General features: G+C 44.0%; 1 protein-coding gene, 1 non-coding gene and 1 pseudogene across 6 annotated transcripts; all 3 read left to right on the top strand.

Moving 5' to 3' along the window:
• The first annotated feature begins 478 nt into the window (after positions 1–478).
• On the top strand, positions 479–17,669 carry LOC115934928 (uncharacterized; annotated as a pseudogene).
• On the top strand, positions 5,519–5,644 carry LOC115935172 (U4atac minor spliceosomal RNA). Its single transcript, XR_004070872.2, has one exon. It is a non-coding gene; the product is annotated as a U4atac minor spliceosomal RNA (small nuclear RNA).
• On the top strand, positions 13,276–15,382 carry LOC129534317 (uncharacterized). 5 transcript variants are annotated; one of them, XM_055391029.2, is made up of 6 exons: positions 13,276–13,932; positions 14,101–14,310; positions 14,353–14,394; positions 14,620–14,952; positions 14,995–15,120; positions 15,163–15,382. In XM_055391029.2, the coding sequence occupies exons 1-6, from the start codon at positions 13,665–13,667 to the stop codon at positions 15,270–15,272; spliced, it is 1,089 nt and encodes a 362-aa protein (XP_055247004.1). In that variant the 5' UTR covers positions 13,276–13,664; the 3' UTR covers positions 15,273–15,382. The 5 variants fall into 5 exon arrangements, with proteins under 5 accessions (XP_055247004.1, XP_055247001.1, XP_055247003.1 ...); XM_055391026.2 differs by having other exon boundaries at positions 13,277–13,587; positions 13,642–13,932; positions 14,995–15,382; XM_055391028.2 differs by having other exon boundaries at positions 13,277–13,932; positions 14,620–14,868; positions 14,911–14,952; positions 14,995–15,382.
• Positions 17,670–19,325: the final 1,656 nt, after the last annotated feature.

The following is a 19,325-nucleotide window of genomic DNA, read 5'->3' as shown; positions in this document are numbered from 1 at the left end:
ACTTCTAACCCTAACCTTATTCTGAAGGTGCAGCTCCACACATGGAAACAATAGGTATACAAGGTTATTGCAGTGCTATTTGTCATAGCAAAAGTTAGGGATAACCCAAATATCCGTTAATAGGGAACTGATTGGGAATGGTGCATCCATACAGTAGAACACAATGCAACCATTAAAAAGATTCAGAAAATAATCATGTGTTGCTTTAGAATGAGTCTCAAGTTGTATTAAGTATTCACTTAAATACTTAAGTGTAGTAAGTATTCACTGTATTCAAAAGCAAAAATAACCATATATGCTTTTATGTATTTACTTAAATACATAAAAATATGTATTTATATTTAATATGAATATTTATGTATATATGCTTATTTTCGGGGAGGAATTGGAAGGATATCCTGGAAACTTAAAATTTTTAGTTACCTATAAAGAGTGGGGGGGTGGAGACAAGATTTCTCTGTCTGAACTTTTAGTTTTACATTGCCAAAAAAGTAAATAAAAAAGGAAACAAAGTAAATCCTAAGGTTGAAAGCAAATTGAAACAAATGAACTTAACTCTTAACTAATATAACTAAGATACACAGAAAAAATAATTATTCTTTGGGTTTTTTTTTTTTTTTGAGACAGTCTTGCTGTGTTGCCCAGGCTGGAGTGCAGTGGTGCAATCTCAGCTCACTGCAACCTCTGTCTCCTGGGTTCAAGCGATTCTCCCAGCTCAGCCTCCTGAATAGCTGGGATTACAGGCATGCGCCACCATCCCCTGCTGCTTTTTGTATTTTTAGTAGAGATGGGGTTTCACCATGTTGGCCAGGCTGGTCTCGAACTCCTGACCTCAGGTGATCTGCCCGCAGGTTGGCCTCCCAAAGTGCTGGGATTACAGGAATGAACCACCACCACTGGCTCCTCCGAGCTTTTGAACACAGTACTCTAGTAGTGTATCTGTGTTGTGATACTGTAGTCTTTCCTTATATGCAGGAGATTGGATTTAGGACCTTCTGAGAGCATATACAGAAATCTGCATACTAAAGTCCTGGAGCTGAGCATAGGGAAAGTTGGTTCTTTGTATAGGCGTGTTTTGCATCCCACTGTACTTCTGTTTTGTTTTCTTCCTTCCTTCCCTTTCCTTTCCTTTTCTTTTTTTCTTTCTCTCCCTCTCTTCTTCCCTCTCTCCTTCCCTCCCTCCCTCCCTCCCTCTCTTCCCCCCTCCCTTCCTTCCCTTCTCTTGCTTTTCTTTTTTTTTTTCTTTTTTGAGAACAGGGTCTGACTCTGTCGTCCAGGCCGGAGTGCAGTGGTACTATCACGGCTCACTACAGCCTTGACTTCCTGGGCTCAAGCAATTCTCCCATCTCAGCCCCCGAGTAACTGGGACCACAGGCATGTGCCAGCACATCTAGCTAATTTTTTTCTATTTTCTGTAGAGAGCTGTGTTGCCTAGGCTGGTCTTGAACTCCTGGGCTCAAGTGATCCTCCCACCTAGCCTCCCAAAATGCTGGGATTATAGGTGTGAGCCACCGTCCCTCGCCCCACTGTATTTTTCATCTGTGTTGGGGTGAAAAAAATCCACATATAGGTGGACCCTGGCAGTCCAAACCAGTGTTGTTCAAGGGTCAACTGTGTATTCTAAGGATGAAAAAAGTGCACAGGAACTTTCAGCTTCACTGATTTATGATTAATGGTAACATTGTTACTGTGGTTTTAAAACTCTGTACTGTCTATGGTAGGATAAGTATTTTAATGTTACTATATACAAAGATTTGCAGTGTATGACAGAATGAGATACAAATGCAAGATCAAAGAAGTTCAGAAAAGGGCCGGGTGGCTGATGCCTGTAATCCCAGCACTCTGATAGGCCAAAGCGGGAGGATCACTAGAGTCCAGGAGTTTGAGACCAGCCTGGGCAACATAGCAAGACCCTGTCTCCATTTTTTAAAAAATGTAAAACAATTTTTAAGAAGTTCATTCATGCGGGGGTGGGGGTGGAAACTAATATAAAGAATTTTAAGAAGTTCAGGAAAAAAAAAGTCTGTAATATTGAGTTTAAACTGGAGGGCTGGTTGCAGTGGCACACACCTGTAATCCCAGTGCTTTGGGAAGCCAAAGTGGCTTAGGAGTTCAAGACGAGCCTGGGCAACACAGTGAGATCTTGTCTCTACAAAATACAAAATAATAAAATAGCCAGGGGTGGTGGCCTGTGTCTATAGTCCTAGCTACTTGGGAGGCTGAGGCAAGAGGCCCAATTGAGCCCAGGAGTTTATAAAGTTACAGTGAGCTGTGATCTCACCATTGCACTACAGCTTGGGCAATAGACCCTATCAAAAAGAAAAAAAAGTTTAAACTGCAAAAAAAAAGTCCTAGTTCTGTGGGCTGAAAGGGCCTAGAAGCACTAGGGTGACCAGTTGTTCCAGTTTGCCGCAAACAGGCGTTTTCTCTGGATGCTGGACTTTCAGATTAAAACTGGAACAGTCCTGGCTGAACCAGGATGTACAGGCATGGTCACCCTACAGTAACAGTGAGCACATCTAACACCGAGATCTTGGTTTCTAAATTCCATTTCCCACTAAAAAGATCCAGAGCTCCTTTGGAGAACTGGCTGATTCCAGCTCTGGGACGGGAAAGGTACAATATAAGCCAGGTATTTTGTTGTGCCTGAATGCAGAGGAAGTGCTTAGACCAATGAGGCTGTGCCAACTGTAGTTAGGAGAACAAACAACACTAATCCATAGTGATATATAGCAGATCAGTGGTTGGTTAGGAGGGGAAGAGAGAAGGAATTGACTGGAAAGGAAAATGGGAGAACTTTTGGGGGGTGATGGAAATGTTCTGTGTCATGGTTAGTGGGAATGTATACGTTTGTCAAAATTCATCAAATTATGTCACTGTAAAGAATGCATTTTATTGCAAACCAAATGAGAAAAGCAAAGTCGATTGAGAACTTGCTGTAGCAAGGGAGTCAGCCACCATCCGTTATGTTTTAGCAGAGGTTCAAAGGCATGCAGAGGAGTGGGAAAGCTTTACAGTGGACAAAAGGAAAGGTTTCACAGGTATGCCTGATTGGAAGCTGTTGGCATGGGGAAGCTGGAAGCTAACTACAAGTTGGCATCCTATGGTCTTGGTTAAAGGAGCATATTTGGCTTTCTCTGGATGGTCATAAGCTAGAAGTGAGGACAAAAATTAGGGGAGCTGTCAAGTTTTAATCAAGTCCTGGCCATTTTGAGCTGATTGTCATAGAAGTTATTATTTAGCTTCCTGGATTTCTACCAGAGATAGCAGTCTGACTTCCTGCAAGTCTGGTTGATAGCAGGTTTGGCTTTCAGGCTGGGAGTACACTTATGGTAAATAAGTGGTTGGTTTACTGGGCTAGTTGTTGTAGGTAATGGGTCAGAATTCTGTTTTTATGTATATTCTGTCCATTTACCATTTGTATTTTCAGTCTCTCAAAAATAAATTTTAGAGACATGGGAGCCAGCTTGAAGGATCTCCCAGGGGACAAATTTAGGGCAATTTTAGCGTCAAAAAGAAAATGAACACAATTGATTGCAAATACTGTATAAATAAAAATCTACTCTCTAGTACAGAGAAGAGAGAATGAGAAGAGGGAAACTATTTTTCCATAATTGGTAGTGTCTATTACACCAATTTGATACTCTGAAAATTAGTTATTAAAGGGAGATAGCATTTACCCTGTTTGTTTTTTGTTTCATTTGTTTTTGTTTTTAAGACAGTCTTGCTCTGTCATCCAGGCTGGAGTGCAGTGGCATGAACATGGCTCACTGCAGTCTTGACCTCCTGGGCTCAAGTGATCCTCCTGCCTCGTCAGAAGCTGGGACTACAGGTGCCCGCCACCATACCTGGCTAAGTGTTTTTGCTTGCTTTTTTGTTTTTTTAGAGATAGGGTCTTGCTATGTTGCCCAGGCTGGTCTTGAACTCCTGGGCTCAAGTGATGCTCCCACCTCAACCTCCCAAAGCGCTGGGAGTACAGGCATGGGCCACTGCTCCCAACCTACCCTGTTTTTTTTTCTTTTTGTTTTTTTTAATAAAGAATGTGGTTTATACCCAGTTGATGAGGAAAAACTCTTCTTTACTATAGGATGCCAGCTAATAAGTATAGAATAAAATATAGAATTAGACAATAACCATGATGCAAACCTTAATGAAATAATTGACTCAGACAAGGACTATCAATGGACTTCAAAACCTTTAGATGAAAGATTGCTGGGAAATACCATCAAAGTATCACTCTACAGGCTACTTACCTAATTGTAAAAGAAATTACAGGCTGGGTGCGGTGGCTCACGCCTGTAATCCCAGCACTTTGGGAGGCCGAGGCTAGCGGATCACGAGGTCAGGAGTTCAAGACCAACCTGGCCAACATAGTGAAACCCCATCTCTACTAAAAATACAAAAAAAAAAAAAAAAAGGTCGGCCGCAGTGGCTTATGCCTGTAATCCTGTAATCCCAGCACTTTGGGAGGCCAAGGCAGGCAGATCACCTGAGGTTGGGAGTTCGAGACCAGCCTGACCAACGTGGAGAAACCCCGTCTCTACTAAAAATACAAAATTAGCCGGGCATGGTGGCGCATGCCTGTAATCCCAGCTACTCAGGAGGCTGAGGCAGGAGAATTGCTTGAACCCAGGAGGTGGAGGTTGTGGTGAGCCAAGATCGCACCATTGCACTCCAGCCTGGGCAACGAGAGCAAAACTCCGTCTCAAAAATAAATAAATAAAACGGCTGGGCACGGTGGCTCATGCCTGTAATCCCAGCACTTTGGGAGGCCGAGGTGGGCAGATCACGAGGTCAGGAGATTGAGACCATCCTGGCTAACATGGTGAAACCCCATCTCTACTAAAAATACAAAAAATTAGCCAGGCGTCGTGGTGGTCACCAGTGGTCCCAGCTACTCCAGAGGCTGAGGCAGGAGAATGGCATGAACCCAGGAGGCGGAGCTTGCAGCGAGCTGAGATTGTGCCATTGCACTCCAGCCTGGGTGACAGAGCGAGACTCCGTCTCAAAAAAAAGATTAAAAAATATGAATAAATAAAAAAAACAAAAAAAAATTAGTTGGGTGCAGTGGCATGTGCCTGTAGTCCCAGCTCTTTGGGAGGCTGAGGCAGGAGAATCACTTGAACCCAGGAGCAGAGGTTGCACTGAGCCACGATCGCGCCATTGCACTACAGCCTGCGCGACACAAGACACTGTCTCAAAAAAAAAAAAAGATAAAGAAAATACACCTGTATAGTGGAGCCATCTGGTGGTCACCATTTGAACCAAACCATCAAATTTAGTATCAGTAATAGTGGGACAACCTCCAGTTTACAGAGAATAGAAGAGACAGGGTTGTCATGCAAATCTGATAGTACTAGCAAAGATAATTATTCTAAAAAAAAGTCGTAAGACTATAAGCAATAAATAGTTATTGAGCAGCTGAGTTAGGCATACTATAATCTCAGTTTCAGTATCTAACCAGCTTCAAGTCACCATTTCGAATGAAATATCAACGCATGATGAAAGTTAACTTACGACCATCCTTTTCTTGGGGTTGCACTACTGTCCAATGGGTACCTAGTGAAGGCAGTACTGCTAACTCCTGCACAACACACCGAAATCAACTAGAGCTTTGCTTTGCCTTGGTGCAGTTTTTGGAAAAATGAAAAACAGCTTTCCCATACACACACAGTTATTTACATATTACTGTATTAAAAAGTACATACAGGCTGGGCACGGTCGCTTACGCCTGTAATCCCAGTACTCTAGGAGTCCGAGGTGGGCGGATCATTTGAGGTCAAGATTCGTGACCAGCCTGGCCAACATGGTGAAACTCTGTCTTTGCTAAAAATATATATATTTATATATACACAAAAAAATTAGCCGGGCGTGGTGGCGGGCGCCTGTAATCCCAGCTACTCCGGAGGATGAGACAGGAGATTCGCTTGAACCCGGGAGGCAGAGGTTGCAATGAGCTGAGATCGTGCCACTGCACTCCAGCCTGGGAGACGGAGTGAGACTCTGTCCCCCCCACCAAAAAAAAAAAAGCAAGGCTGGGCATGGTGTCTCATGCCTGTAATCCCAGGACTTTGGGAGACCGAGGCGGGCAGATCACTTGAGGTCGGGAGTTCGAGACCAGCCTAGCCAACATGGTGAAACCCTGTCTCTGCTAAAAAATACAAAAATTAGCCAGGTATGGTGGCACACGCTTGTAATCCCAACTACTTGGGAGGCTGAGGCAGGAGACTCTCTTGAACCCAGGAGGCAGAGGTTGCAGTGAGCCAAGATCGCGTGACTGCACTCCAACCTGGGGGACAGAGTAAGACTCTGTCTCAAAAAAAGAAAAGAAAAGAAAAGAAAAAACCGTAATACTGAGTTAGATTAAGTGAATTGGCCACTTCTTTGCCATCAGCCTAATACTTAGCCTGTAACTTTTTTTTTTTTTTGAGAAAGGGTGTTGCTCTGTTGCCCAGGCTGGAGTGAGGTAGCATGATCTTGGCTCACTGCAGACTCCACCTCCTTTGCCCAGGTGATCCTCCTGTCTCAGCCTCTCCAGTAGTTGCGACCACAAGCACAAGCCACCTCTCCCGATCTCGGCTCACTGCAACCTCCGCCTCCTTGGTTCAAGCGATTTTCCCACCTCAGCATCCTGAGTAGCTGGGATTACAGGCACATGCCACCGTACTTGGCTAGAGACATGAGTAGAGACATAGTAGAGACAGAGTTTCACCATGTTGGCCAGGCTGGTCTTGAACTCCTGACCTCGTGATCCACCTGCCTCGGCCTCCCAAAGTGCTGGGATTATAGGCATGGGTTACCATGCCAGCTGACTTCTCTTATTTCTTATGTGGTGAAAACAGGAAAAGAGAGCTCTATGGGATCCCTTTTATAAGGGCACTGATCTCATTCATGAAGGCCCTACCTTCATGACCTAATCACCTTCCAAGGGCCTCACCACCTACCTCCACATTAGGGGTTAAGATTTCAACATGAATTTTGGGTGAACACAAACATTCAATCTATTGCAGAAGTACAGAGGAAAAAAAAACAGTAAGTCTAGCTTTTGTTATTGGCACCCAGAAATCCAGGGATCCTGGAGAGATTATCAGAGTTGTTGGTTAAAAATGTTAATGTTAATCCACGATGCTCTCAAGAGCTCACATCTGGTGTGACTATGACCATGTCATGCTGTTTCACCAGTTAGTACCTCTGCTGAGTCCATTCTTTCTGCCTGGAATGCTCTTCCTACTCTTCTATGCCAGGTTATCTCCTATTCACAGTTAGCAATTAGCCTAAGAAACATTATTTATTTACCTTAGTTTGTGTCAAGCATAGACAGTTGTGGTTTTACAGATAGGGAAGCCAAACCAAACTTCCTAGCCTACTTTTCCTTTTCTAATCTAGTGGATTTTATACTGACTTACAAGATTTTACTGTGAGCAGCAATGCAACATAACCCAATATATCTAATCTTTCAGATTTAGTGAACATTTAGATTTTAAAAATTATAATTAAAGCTATAATGTTTAGTCTTCATTTTCTCTGCAGACCACAAAGACTTCTGACATTCTAAGTTTTTTTAAAAAAATAATTCAGTAGATTGTTATCATAATTTTTACTAGACTATTATTAAAATATTATTTCAGAAATTCATACGTTGATGAGATATCTGCGTTTCCATGTATATTGCAGCACCATTCACAATAACCAAGATAAAGACTCAGCCTAAGTGTCCATCAACAGATGAATGGATAAGGAAAATGTGGTATATATGACCAGGCATGGTGGCTCATACCTGTAATCCCAGCACTTTAGGAGGCTGGGAATTTAGAAGTGGGAGAATTGCTCAAGGAGGGTTTGAGACCAGCCTGGGCAACAAAGTGAGACCCCACCTCTACAAAAAAATAAAAATTAGCCAGGCATGGTGGTGTGCGCCTATAGTCCCAGCTACTTGGGAGGCTGAGGTGAGAAGATTTCATGAGCCCAGGAGTTCAAGGCTATAGTGAGCTATGAATGCACCTCTGCATTCCAGCCTGGGTGACAGAGGGGAGAGACCCTATCCCAGAAAGAAAGAGAAAAGGAGAGAGAAAGAAAAAGAAAAGAAAATGTGTATGTGTGAGTGTATATATATATATACATACACACACACACATATCCATACATATATATGTATGAATACTATTTAGCCACAGGAGGACATTATATTAAGTGAAATAAGCCAAGCACAGAAAGAGAAATACTGCATGTTCTCACTGATAGGTGAAAGCTAAAAGAGTTTATCTCATAGAAGTAGAGAGTAGAATAGTGGTTACTAGAGGCTGGAAAGGGTAGGGGTAGGGAGGGGACAGCCAGAGGTTATTAACAGATACAAGAGTACAGCTAGATGGGAGGAATAAGTGCTAGTGTTCTACAGCACCATTGGGTAACTATAATAACCAACAATTTATTGTATATTTTCAAATAGAAGAGCAGATTTTGAATATTTTCAGCACAAAGAAATAATAGATATTTGAATTGACAGATGTGCCAATTACCCTGATTTGATCACTACACATTGTATACATGTATGGAAATATCACAGTGTACTCCAGAATATGTACAGTTATTATGTGTCAAATAAAAATAATAATTTTATGGTTAGGCACAGTGGCTCATGCCTATAAGCCTAGAACTTTGGGATACTGAGGTGGGAGAAGTCCTTGAACCCAGGAGTTCAAGACCCTCCTGGGCAACACAGCGAGACCCTGTCTCTAATTCTAAAATAATAATAGTAAAAAAAGTAAAGATAGAGTTAGGTTTTAAACATTCTGAACTCCTTGGTGGGAGTAAGGAGCATCTGTTAGTCAACAGAGGTAACAGAGGTATGGGTAGCTCAGAGTCAATTATTCTTGGAAACAGGCTTGTCCAGCTACTGGAAAAAAATCCCTTCATTAGGAAAAATAAAGGCACCTTTTGCATGTAATTTCCCTGTCCTGATCTCTGTAATTCTTTCCTAGTTGCCCATTCAGTACAAATAATAGCAGCTTTCTGAAAAGGATTTAGCATGCCAGAATGACTAGGCATTGCTGTACTCCTTCCAACATCTGCTGGGATATTGTGGCACACACTACTGGGAGCCATGTTCCTCCTCTTGCACAATCTAGGAACTTCTAAATTGTGTTTGAGTCATAGTATCTTCAGGCCAGGAGATGAATTATGGCTGATGTAAGCCAGTGTTTCTCAACAAGTGTGCTACTGGAATTTTGGACAAGACAATTTGTGTGTGTGTGAAAAGTATCTTGTGCATTTTAGGACATTTAGCATCCCCACACCAACCCACTAGATGCCAACAGCACCTCTCTGTTTATGTGACAACTGAAAGTGTCCCTTTCTATATTTTCAATACTGCCCCCTCCCGTCATGCCCTTGATGAGAACCCCTGGTCTAAGGCAAGCATGGCTATCATGGTCTTTACCACATAGTGATGGTGCTCAGTCTTCTTGCAGGCAGAGTTGGCCAGTTGAGCAGTTGTGGCTGGGATCAGAGGAAATCTCTCAGGGCTTCTGAGAAAAATTTTCCTTCCGGAGAGAGGCATATGAGGTGAAATGTTTTCCCCCTCCCTTCCTTCTTGTCTCTTACTAGGCTGTGGGAGGCTGTGGTGCTTGCACCTATAGGAAACATCTTGTGACGATGAGGCAACAAGTTGGAAAATGAAAGCAGGCTGCTGGGAATTCAGAGTCAAGAATGGAAAGTCCCTGGGTCCGGGATGACCTTGTTAATCTTCCAGACTCACCAAGGGACTGCCAGTTCTTGTACTTTTTATTAGGTAAAACAGATATGTCCTTATATTTAAAACCACTGTTCATCAGGATTCCTGTTACCCGGAGCCAAACACATTCTAACTTAGAGAGGAAGGGCATTTACATGATCAACAAGTGAAATAAAATGGAGAGGTGCCAGCAAAACTAGGTTTTTCTGTGACACTTTGCTTTATTGTTGTTTTTACATTATGATGTCCATAGCCCTTGTTTCACAATAAAGCAAAAATTTAAAAGTCATTATTCATTTCCAGAAAACCAAACTTTTATAAGACAAAAAGCTAACTACAATAAAAATATAAGGGTCTTGAAGGATTTTATTTTCAGAACTTTTTTTTTTTTTTTTCCTTGAGACAGGGTCTAGCTCTGTTGCCCAGGCTGGAGACCAGTGGTGTGATCTCAATTCACTGCAGCCTGCACCTCCTGGGCTCAAGCTGTACTCCCACCTCAGCCCCCCAAGTAGCTGGGACTACAGGTGTGAACTACCATACCCAGCTAATTTTTGCATTTTTTATGGAGACGGAGTCTCACCATGTTGACCAGGCTGGTCTCAAACTCCTGGGCTCAAGTGATTTTCCCACCTTGACCTCCCAAAGTGTTAGCATTACAGGCGTGAGCCACCATGCCTGGCCTATATTCAGAACTTTTCAAAATACTATTCTGTTCGCCTCTGTTGCTTGCTAATTGTGTTTAACCTTATGGATGCAACAGTAAGATCCTGTTTGGTCAAACCTTCAGTCAAATCTCTTCAGTTTTTAAAAGGACGGTTTTTTGTTCCCCACAAATTAAAGACCCACTAGGACAGGAGACAGTCCATTCAAAAACTACGTGACTGTTGACAAACTGTAAATCCGTTCTTCTGCCAGAGGAGAGCACTGGGCCTTAAGCAATGGTTCTACTGCGGACCACACTGACTTCCTGTTAGACTTGTTTTTGTTGCTCTTCCCTGTTTTTCTTAACCTATAAATAGTTTTCTCTATCCCACTCATTTGGGTCCCAGTGCCACTGGCCAATCCAGGTCTTCAGCTTTTCTTGTCGACTAACAGTGGCCCCCCAATTGGTCCTCTGCCACCCATCTTTGCTTCCCATCAAAACTGTCTTCTACACAACAAGCCCTTTCTAAACACAATTCTGGGAAATTTCCACTCCTGGGAAAATGGACTAGACATACTTTTCCATGTTCCTCTCACCAAGTATGGCTAAAAATCCTGAATATTATATGTAAAACAAGCAGAAGACTGAAAGGCAAACTGGCTATGGACTTCAGGACCCAAGGACTGACACAGGAGTGACTCCCTGTGTTTCATTTTTGCCTCATATATCCCAGAAGCCAGCAATCTGTACACATCAACAAGCACAGACAAAAACAGCCACCAGCAAAAGCCTCTTATGTATAACTAAAGGTCCAGGAAAGGAGGCAGTCTACCAAGACAGAAAACCTTTAGACAGTAACTGCTCTACTCCAGCCAGACAACAGAGAAGAATCTGCAGCCTACCCCCATCCACTCAAGCAAAGGCTTCTGATGAAAATGCCAGTGGGCTGTGATGTGATTAATTAGGCAGGACACCAGGGTAGGCTTATCATAATCTGGGCACACAGAATTGCAGTCATTTGGCACACCTTTTCAACAAAGTGAAAAACAGGAATTGCTTTATAGTACTGTGAGAAAGAGTACCGCCTGGCGATGAAACGAGCAAAACATCTAGAGGCTGTGCTGCTGAGCCTGCTGGTGGAAGTCAAATCAGTGTTGGTTCTTAAAAGTTCACTACCCAGGCCCTGCCTGGGGAGTGAAGTAGGGAATGTACAGTCAGGATAAGGGACTGATGGAATGTGTTAGTCTGTTCCCGATGGAAGCTAGGCTCATCTTCCCTTGGAGGGAAGAATCCATATGTAATATGTCAACCAGTGTGGGACTCAGGGAAGTCCAAGGTCATTGGGTTTCTGGAGGGAAAAAATAGGGGAAAAGGTATAGGCAGAGATGATGTTTCTTTGGTCCTCACAATCCGACATCTAGGGAGGTGAGGGCCTGTATTAGTCTCGTGTGACAGATGGGACAGCAGAGGCACAGAGAAGTTAGATGGCAGCAGAGATTAGAGGTAAAGCCGGTGTGCTCATGTGATCACTTGCTTATGTGAGCAGAAGTAGTTCTGGTTGTCATCTTGCTATAGCCCATTTGAAGGCAGAAGGAGGATAATTGCCCACTACACCAAAATTGCATTCCGCCAAACTTGCCACCAAGAGCTCAATAGTCGCCACGATGCTGAGCACGGAAGGCAGGGAGGGGTTCTTGGTGAAGGTCCAGGGCCTATCCTGGTCCTGCTCAGCTGATGAAGTGATGCACTTCTCTGATTGCAAAATACAAAATGGCACATCAGGTATTTGTTTCATCTACACCGGAGAAGGCAGACCAAGTGGTGAAGCATTTGTTGAACTTGAATCTGCAGATGAAGCGAAATTGGCTTTAAAGACAGAGAAACCATGGGACACAGATGCGTTGAAGTATTCAAGTCTAATAGTGTTGAAATGGATTGGGTATCGAAGCACACAGGTCTGAATAGTCCTGATACTGCCAACGATGGCTTCGTCTGGCTTAGAGGACTTCCATTTGGCTGTCCAAGGAAGAGATTGTTCATTTCTTTTCAGGGTTGGAAATTGTGCCAAATGGGATAACACTGTGAGTGGACTTTCAGGGCAGAAGCACAGGGGAAGCCTTTGTGCAGTTGGCTTCGCAGGAGATAGCTGAGACGGCATTGAAGAAACACAGGGAAAGAATAGGGCACAGGTACATTGAAATCTTCTAGAATAGCCAAGCTGAAGTTCATACCTACTATGATCCCTCTCAGAAGCTCATGGCTGTGCAGTGGCCAGGTCCCAGTGATAGGCCAGGGGCTGGCTGAGGTATAATAGCATTGGCAGAGGAGCTGGGTTTGAAAGGATGAGGCAGGGTCCCTATGGTGGAGGGTATAGAGGCTATGATGACTATCGTGGCTGTAATGATGGATATGGCTTTAGGTCTGATAGATTTGGAAAAGACTGCAATTACTGTTTTTCAGGAATGTCTAATCATAGATATGGAGATAGTGGATCCAGTTTCCAGAGCACCACAGGGCACTGTGTACACACGAGGGGTTTACCTTACAGAGCCACTAAGAATGTTATAATTTCTATTCACCTCTTAACCTCATGAGAGTACATATTGAAATTGGACCCGATGACAGAGTTTACTGGTAGGGCAGATGTTGAGTTTGCTGCTCACGAAGATGCAGTGGCAGCTATGGCAAAAGACAAAGCTAATATGCAGCAGAGGTACATGGAGATCTTTTTAAATGCTGCAGGAACAAGTAGGGGGGTTTATGAACACACCTATGTAGAACTTTTCTTGAATCTACAGCAGGGGCAAGTGGTGGTGCTTATGGTAGCCAAATGATGGGAGAGATGGGCTTATCCAACCAGTCTAGTTATGCAGCTGAGTGGTGGTTGTGGAGGTGGTTATGGTGGTCTGAGCAGTGTGAGTGGTGGTTATGGAGGTGGTTATGGTGATCAGAGCAGTGTGAGTGGTGGTTATGGAGGTGGTTATGGTGATCAGAGCAGTGCGAGTGATGGTTATGGAGGTGGTTATGGAGGTCAGAGCAGCTGAGTTGTGGTTATGGAGGTGGTTATGGTGATCAGAGCTGTGTGAGTGGTGGTTATGGAGGTGGTTATGGTGATCAGAGCAGTGTGAGTGGTGGTTATGGAGGTGGTTATGGTGATCAGAGCAGTGTGAGTGATGGTTATGGAGGTGGTTATGGAGGTCAGAGCAGCTGAGTGGTGGTTATGGAGGTGGTTATGGTGATCAGAGCTGTGTGAGTGGTGGTTATGGAGGTGGTTATGGTGATCAGAGCAGTATGAGTGGTGGTTATGGAGGTGGTTATGGTGATCAGAGCTGTGTGAGTGGCGGTTATGGAGGTGGTTATGGTGATCAGAGCACTGTGAGTGGTGGTTATGGAGGTGGTTATGGTGATCAGAGGTGTGTGAGTGGTGGTTATGGAGGTGGTTGTGATCAGAGCTGTGTGAGTGGTGGTTATGGAGGTGGTTATGGTGATCAGAGCTGTGTGAGTGGTGGTTATGGAGGTGGTTATGGTGATCAGAGCAGTGTGAGTGGTGGTTATGGAGGTGGTTATGGAGATCAGAGCAGTGTGAGTGGTGGTTATGGAGGTGGTTATGGTGATCAGAGCTGTGTGAGTGGTGGTTATGGAGGTGGTTAGGGTGATCAGAGCAGTGTGAGTGGTGGTTATGGAGGTGGTTAGGGTGATCAGAGCTGTGTGAGTGGTGGTTATGGAGGTGGTTATGGTGATCAGAGCTGTGTGAGTGGTGGTTATGGAGGTGGTTATGGTGATCAGAGCTGTGTGAGTGGTGGTTATGGAGGTGGTTATGGTGATCAGAGCTGTGTGAGTGGTGGTTATGGAGGTGGTTATGGTGATCAGAGCTGTGTGAGTGGTGGTTATGGAGGTGGTTATGGTGATCAGAGCTGTGTGAGTGGTGGTTATGGAGGTGGTTAGGGTGATCAGAGCAGTGTGAGTGGTGGTTATGGAGGTGGTTATGGTGATCAGAGCTGTGTGAGTGGTGGTTATGGAGGTGGTTATGGAGGTCAGAACAGCTGAGTGGTGGTTATGGAGATCAGAGCAGTGTGAGTGGTGGTTATGGAAGTGGTTATGGTGATCAGAGCAGTGTGAGTGGTGGTTATGGAGGTGGTTACGGAGGTCAGAGCAGCTGAGTGGTGGTTATGGAGGTGGTTATGGAGGTCAGAGCAGCTGAGTGGTGGTTATGGAGATCAGAGCAGTATGAGTGTTGGTTATGGAGGTGGTTATGGTGATCAGAGCTGTGTGAGTGGTGGTTATGGAGGTGGTTATGGTGATCAGAGCACTGTGAGTGGTGGTTATGGAGGTGGTTATGGTGATCAGAGCTGTGTGAGTGGTGGTTATGGAGGTGGTTGTGATCAGAGCTGTGTGAGTGGTGGTTATGGAGGTGGTTATGGTGATCAGAGCTGTGTGAGTGGTGGTTATGGAGGTGGTTATGGTGATCAGAGCTGTGTGAGTGGTGGTTATGGAGGTGGTTATGGAGATCAGAGCAGTGTGAGTGGTGGTTATGGAGGTGGTTATGGTGATCAGAGCAGTGTGAGTGGTGGTTATGGAGGTGGTTAGGGTGATCAGAGCAGTGTGAGTGGTGGTTATGGAGGTGGTTATGGTGATCAGAGCTGTGTGAGTGGTGGTTATGGAGGTGGTTATTGTGATCAGAGCTGTGTGAGTGGTGGTTATGGAGGTGGTTATGGTGATCAGAGCTGTGTGAGTGGTGGTTATGGAGGTGGTTATGGTGATCAGAGCTGTGTGAGTGGTGATTATGGAGGTGGTTATGGTGATCAGAGCAGTGTGAGTGGTGGTTATGGAGGTGGTTATGGTGATCAGAGCAGTGTGAGTGGTGGTTATGGAGGTGGTTACGGAGGTCAGAGCAGCTGAGTGGTGGTTATGGAGGTGGTTATGGAGGTCAGAGCAGCTGAGTGGTGGTTATGGAGATCAGAGCAGTGTGAGTGGTGGTTATGGAGGTGGTTATGGTGATCAGAGCAGTGTGAGTGGTGGTTATGGAGGTGGTTATGGTGATCAGAGCAGTGTGAGTGATGGTTATGGAGGTGGTTATGGAGGTCAGAGCAGCTGAGTGGTGGTTATGGAGGTGGTTATGGTGATCAGAGCTGTGTGAGTGGTGGTTATGGAGGTGGTTATGGTGATCAGAGCTGTGTGAGTGGTGGCTATGGAGGTGGTTATGGTGATCAGAGCAGTGTGAGTGGTGGTTATGGAGGTGGTTATGGTGATCAGAGCACTGTGAGTGGTGGTTATGGAGGTGGTTATGGTGATCAGAGCTGTGTGAGTGGTGGTTATGGAGGTGGTTATGGTGATCAGAGCTGTGTGAGTGGTGGTTATGGAGGTGGTTATGATGATCAGAGCTGTGTGAGTGGTGGTTATGGAGGTGGTTATGGTGATCAGAGCTGTGTGAGTGGTGGTTATGGAGGTGGTTATGGTGATCAGAGCAGTGTGAGTGGTGGTTATGGAGGTGGTTAGGGTGATCAGAGCAGTGTGAGTGGTGGTTATGGAGGTGGTTATGGTCATCAGAGCTGTGTGAGTGGTGGTTATGGAGGTGGTTATGGTGATCAGAGCTGTGTGAGTGGTGGTTATGGAGGTGGTTATGGAGGTCAGAGCAGCTGAGTGGTGGTTATGGAGATCAGAGCAGTGTGAGTGGTGGTTATGGAGGTGGTTATGGTGATCAGAGCAGTGTGAGTGGTGGTTATGGAGGTGCTTATGGTGATCAGAGCAGTGTGAGTGGTGGTTATGGAGGTGGTTATGGTGATCAGAGCAGTGTGAGTGGTGGTTATGGAGGTGGTTATGGTGATCAGAGCAGTGTGAGTGGTGGTTATGGAGGTGGTTATGGTGATCAGAGCAGTGTGAGTGGTGGTTATGGAGGTGGTTATGGAGATCAGAGCAGTGTGAGTGGTGGTTATGGAGGTGGTTAGGGTGATCAGAGCAGTATGAGGGGATATGACCACGTTCTGGAGGAAAACTCCAGTGACTGTGAGTCAAACCTTGGTTAGGTAGAGAAGGAGCACTAAAGAGCTACTCCAGATATAAAAGCAGTGCATTTATGGGAGTTGAATAGAATGGGAGGGATGTCTAGTATATCCAGTATGATGGGTAAATGAGAAATATAATTTATTCTGATCACTCTTGGTCAGCTTCTCTGTCTTCTTTCTTTCTCCTCTTTTTTTGAGACGGAGTCTCACTCTGTCGCCAGGTTGGAGTGCAGTGGCACGATCTTGGCTCACTGCAACTTTGCCTCCCAGGTTCAAGTGATTTCTCCTGCCTCAGCCTCCCAGTAGCTGGGAGTATAGGCACGTGCCACCACGCCCAGCTAATTTTTGTATTTTATATATATATGTATTTATACTTTAAGTTCTAGGGTACATGTGCACAACGTGCAGGTTTGTTACATATGTATACATGTGCCATGTTGGTGTACTACACCCATTAACTCGACATTTACATTAGGTATATCTCCTAATGCTATCCCGCCCACCTCCCCCCACCCCACAACAGGCCCCAGTGTGTGATGTTCCTCTTCCTGTGTCCAAGTTCAATTGTTCAATTCCCACCTATGAGTGAGAACATGTGGTGTTTGGTTTTTTGTCCTTGCGATAGTTTGCTGAGAATGATGGTTTCCAGCGTCATCCATGTCCCTACAAAGGACATGAACTCATCATTTTTTATGGCTGCATAGTATTCCATGGTGTATATGTGCCACATTTTCTTAATCCAGTCTATCATTGTTGGACATTTGGGTTGGCTCCAGGTCTTTGCTATTGTGAGTAGTGCCGCAATAAACATACATGTGTATGTGTCTTTATAGAAACATGATTTATATTCCTTTGGGTATATACCTAGTAATGGGATGGCTAGGTCAAATGGTATTTCTAGTTCTAGATCCCTGAGGAATTGCCACACAGCCTTCCACAATGGTTGAACTAGTTTACAGTCCCACCAACAGTGTAAAAGTGTTCCTATTTCTCCACGTCCTCTCCAGCACCTGTTGTTTCCTGACTTTTTAATGATTGCCATTCTTACTGATGTGAGATGATATCTGATTGTGGTTTTGATTTGCATTTCTCTGATGGCCAGTGATGATGAGCATTTTTTCATGTGTCTGTTGGCTGCATAAATGTCTTCTTTTGGGAAGTGTCTGTTCATATCCTTTGCCCACTTTTTGATGGGGTTGTTTGTTTTTTTCTTGTAAATTTGTTTGAGTTCTTTGTAGATTCTGGATATTAGCCCTTTGTCAGATGAGTAGATTGCAAAAATTTTCTCCCATTCTGTAGGTTGCCTGTTCACTCTGATGGTAGTTTCTTTTGCTGTGCAGAAGCTCTTGAGTTTAATTAGATCCCATTTGTCAATTTTGGCTTTTGTTGCCATTGCTTTTGGTGTTTTAGTCATGAGGTCCTTGCCCATGCCTATGTCCTGAATGGTATTGCTTAGGTTTTCTTCTAGGGTTTTTATGGTTTTGGGTCTAACATTTAAGTCTTTAATCCATCTTGAATTAATTTTTGTATAAGGTGTAAGGAAGGGATCCAGTTTCAGCTTTCTACATATGGCTAGCCAGTTTTCCCAGCACCATTTGTTAAATAGGGAATCCTTTCCCCATTTCTTGTTTTTGTCAGGTTTGTCAAAGATCAGATAGTTGTAGATGTGTGGTATTATTTCTGAGGGCTCTGTTCTGTTCCATTGGTCTATATCTCTGTTTTGGTACCAGTACCATGCTGTTTTGGTTACTGTACCCTTGTAGTATAGTTTGAAGTCAGGTAGCGTGATGCCTCCAGCTTTGTTCTTTTGGCTTAGGATTGACTTGGCAATGTGGGCTCTTTTTTGGTTCCATGTGAACTTTAAAGTAGTTTTTTCCAATTCTGTGAAGAAAGTCATTGGTAGCTTGATGGGGATGGCATTGAATCTGTAAATTATCTTGGGCAGTATAGCCATTTTCATGATATTGATTCTTCCTATCCATGAGCATGGAATGTTCTTCCATTTGTTTGTGTCCTCTTTTATTTCGTTGAGCAGTGGTTTGTAGTTCTCCTTGAAGAGGTCCTTCACATCCCTTGTAAGTTGGATTCCTAGGTATTTTATTCTCTTTGAAGCAATTGTGAATGGGAGTTCACTCATGATTTGGCTTTCTGTTTGTCTGTTATTGATGTATAAGAATGCTAGTGATTTTTGCATATTGATTTTGTATCCTGAGACTTTGCTGAAGTTGCTTATCAGCTTGAGATTTTGGGCTGAGACGATGGGGTTTTCTAGATACACAATCATGTCATCTGCAAACAGGGACAATTTGACTTCCTCTTTTCCTAATTGAATACCCTTTATTTCTTTCTCCTGCCTGATGGCCCTGGCCAGAACTTCCAACACTATGTTGAATAGGAGAGGTGAGAGAGGGCATCCCTGTCTTGTGCCAGTTTTCAAAGGGAATGCTTCCAATTTTTGCCCATTCAGTATGATATTGGGTGTGGGTTTGTCATAAATAGCTCTTATTATTTTGAGACACATCCCATCAATACCTAATTTATTGAGAGTTTTTAGCATGAAGGGCTGTTGAATTTTGTCCAAGGCCTTTTCTGCATCTGTTGAGATAATCATGTGGTTTTTGTCTTTGGTTCTGTTTATATGCTGGATTACATTTATTGGTTTGCGTATGTTGAACCAGCCTTGCATCCCAGGGATGGCGCCCACTTGATCACAGTGGATAAACTTTTTGATGTGCTGCTGGATTCAGTTTGCCAGGATTTTATTGAGGATTTTTACATCGATGTTCATCAGGGATATTGGTCTAAAATTCTCTTTTTTTTGTTGTGTCTCTGCCAGGCTTTGGTGTCAGGATGATGCTGGCCTCATAAAATGAGTTAGGGAGGATTCCCTCTTTTTCTATTGATTGGAATAGTTTCAGAAGGAATGGTACCAGCTCCTCCTTATACCTCT

This window comes from Gorilla gorilla, chromosome 5 (assembly GCF_029281585.2).
Source record: "Gorilla gorilla gorilla isolate KB3781 chromosome 5, NHGRI_mGorGor1-v2.1_pri, whole genome shotgun sequence".
In the NCBI taxonomy this organism is placed as follows: Eukaryota; Metazoa; Chordata; class Mammalia; order Primates; family Hominidae; genus Gorilla; species Gorilla gorilla.
Note: the sequence above shows the minus strand (reverse complement) of the source record. Positions and strands in the feature narration are given on the sequence as shown.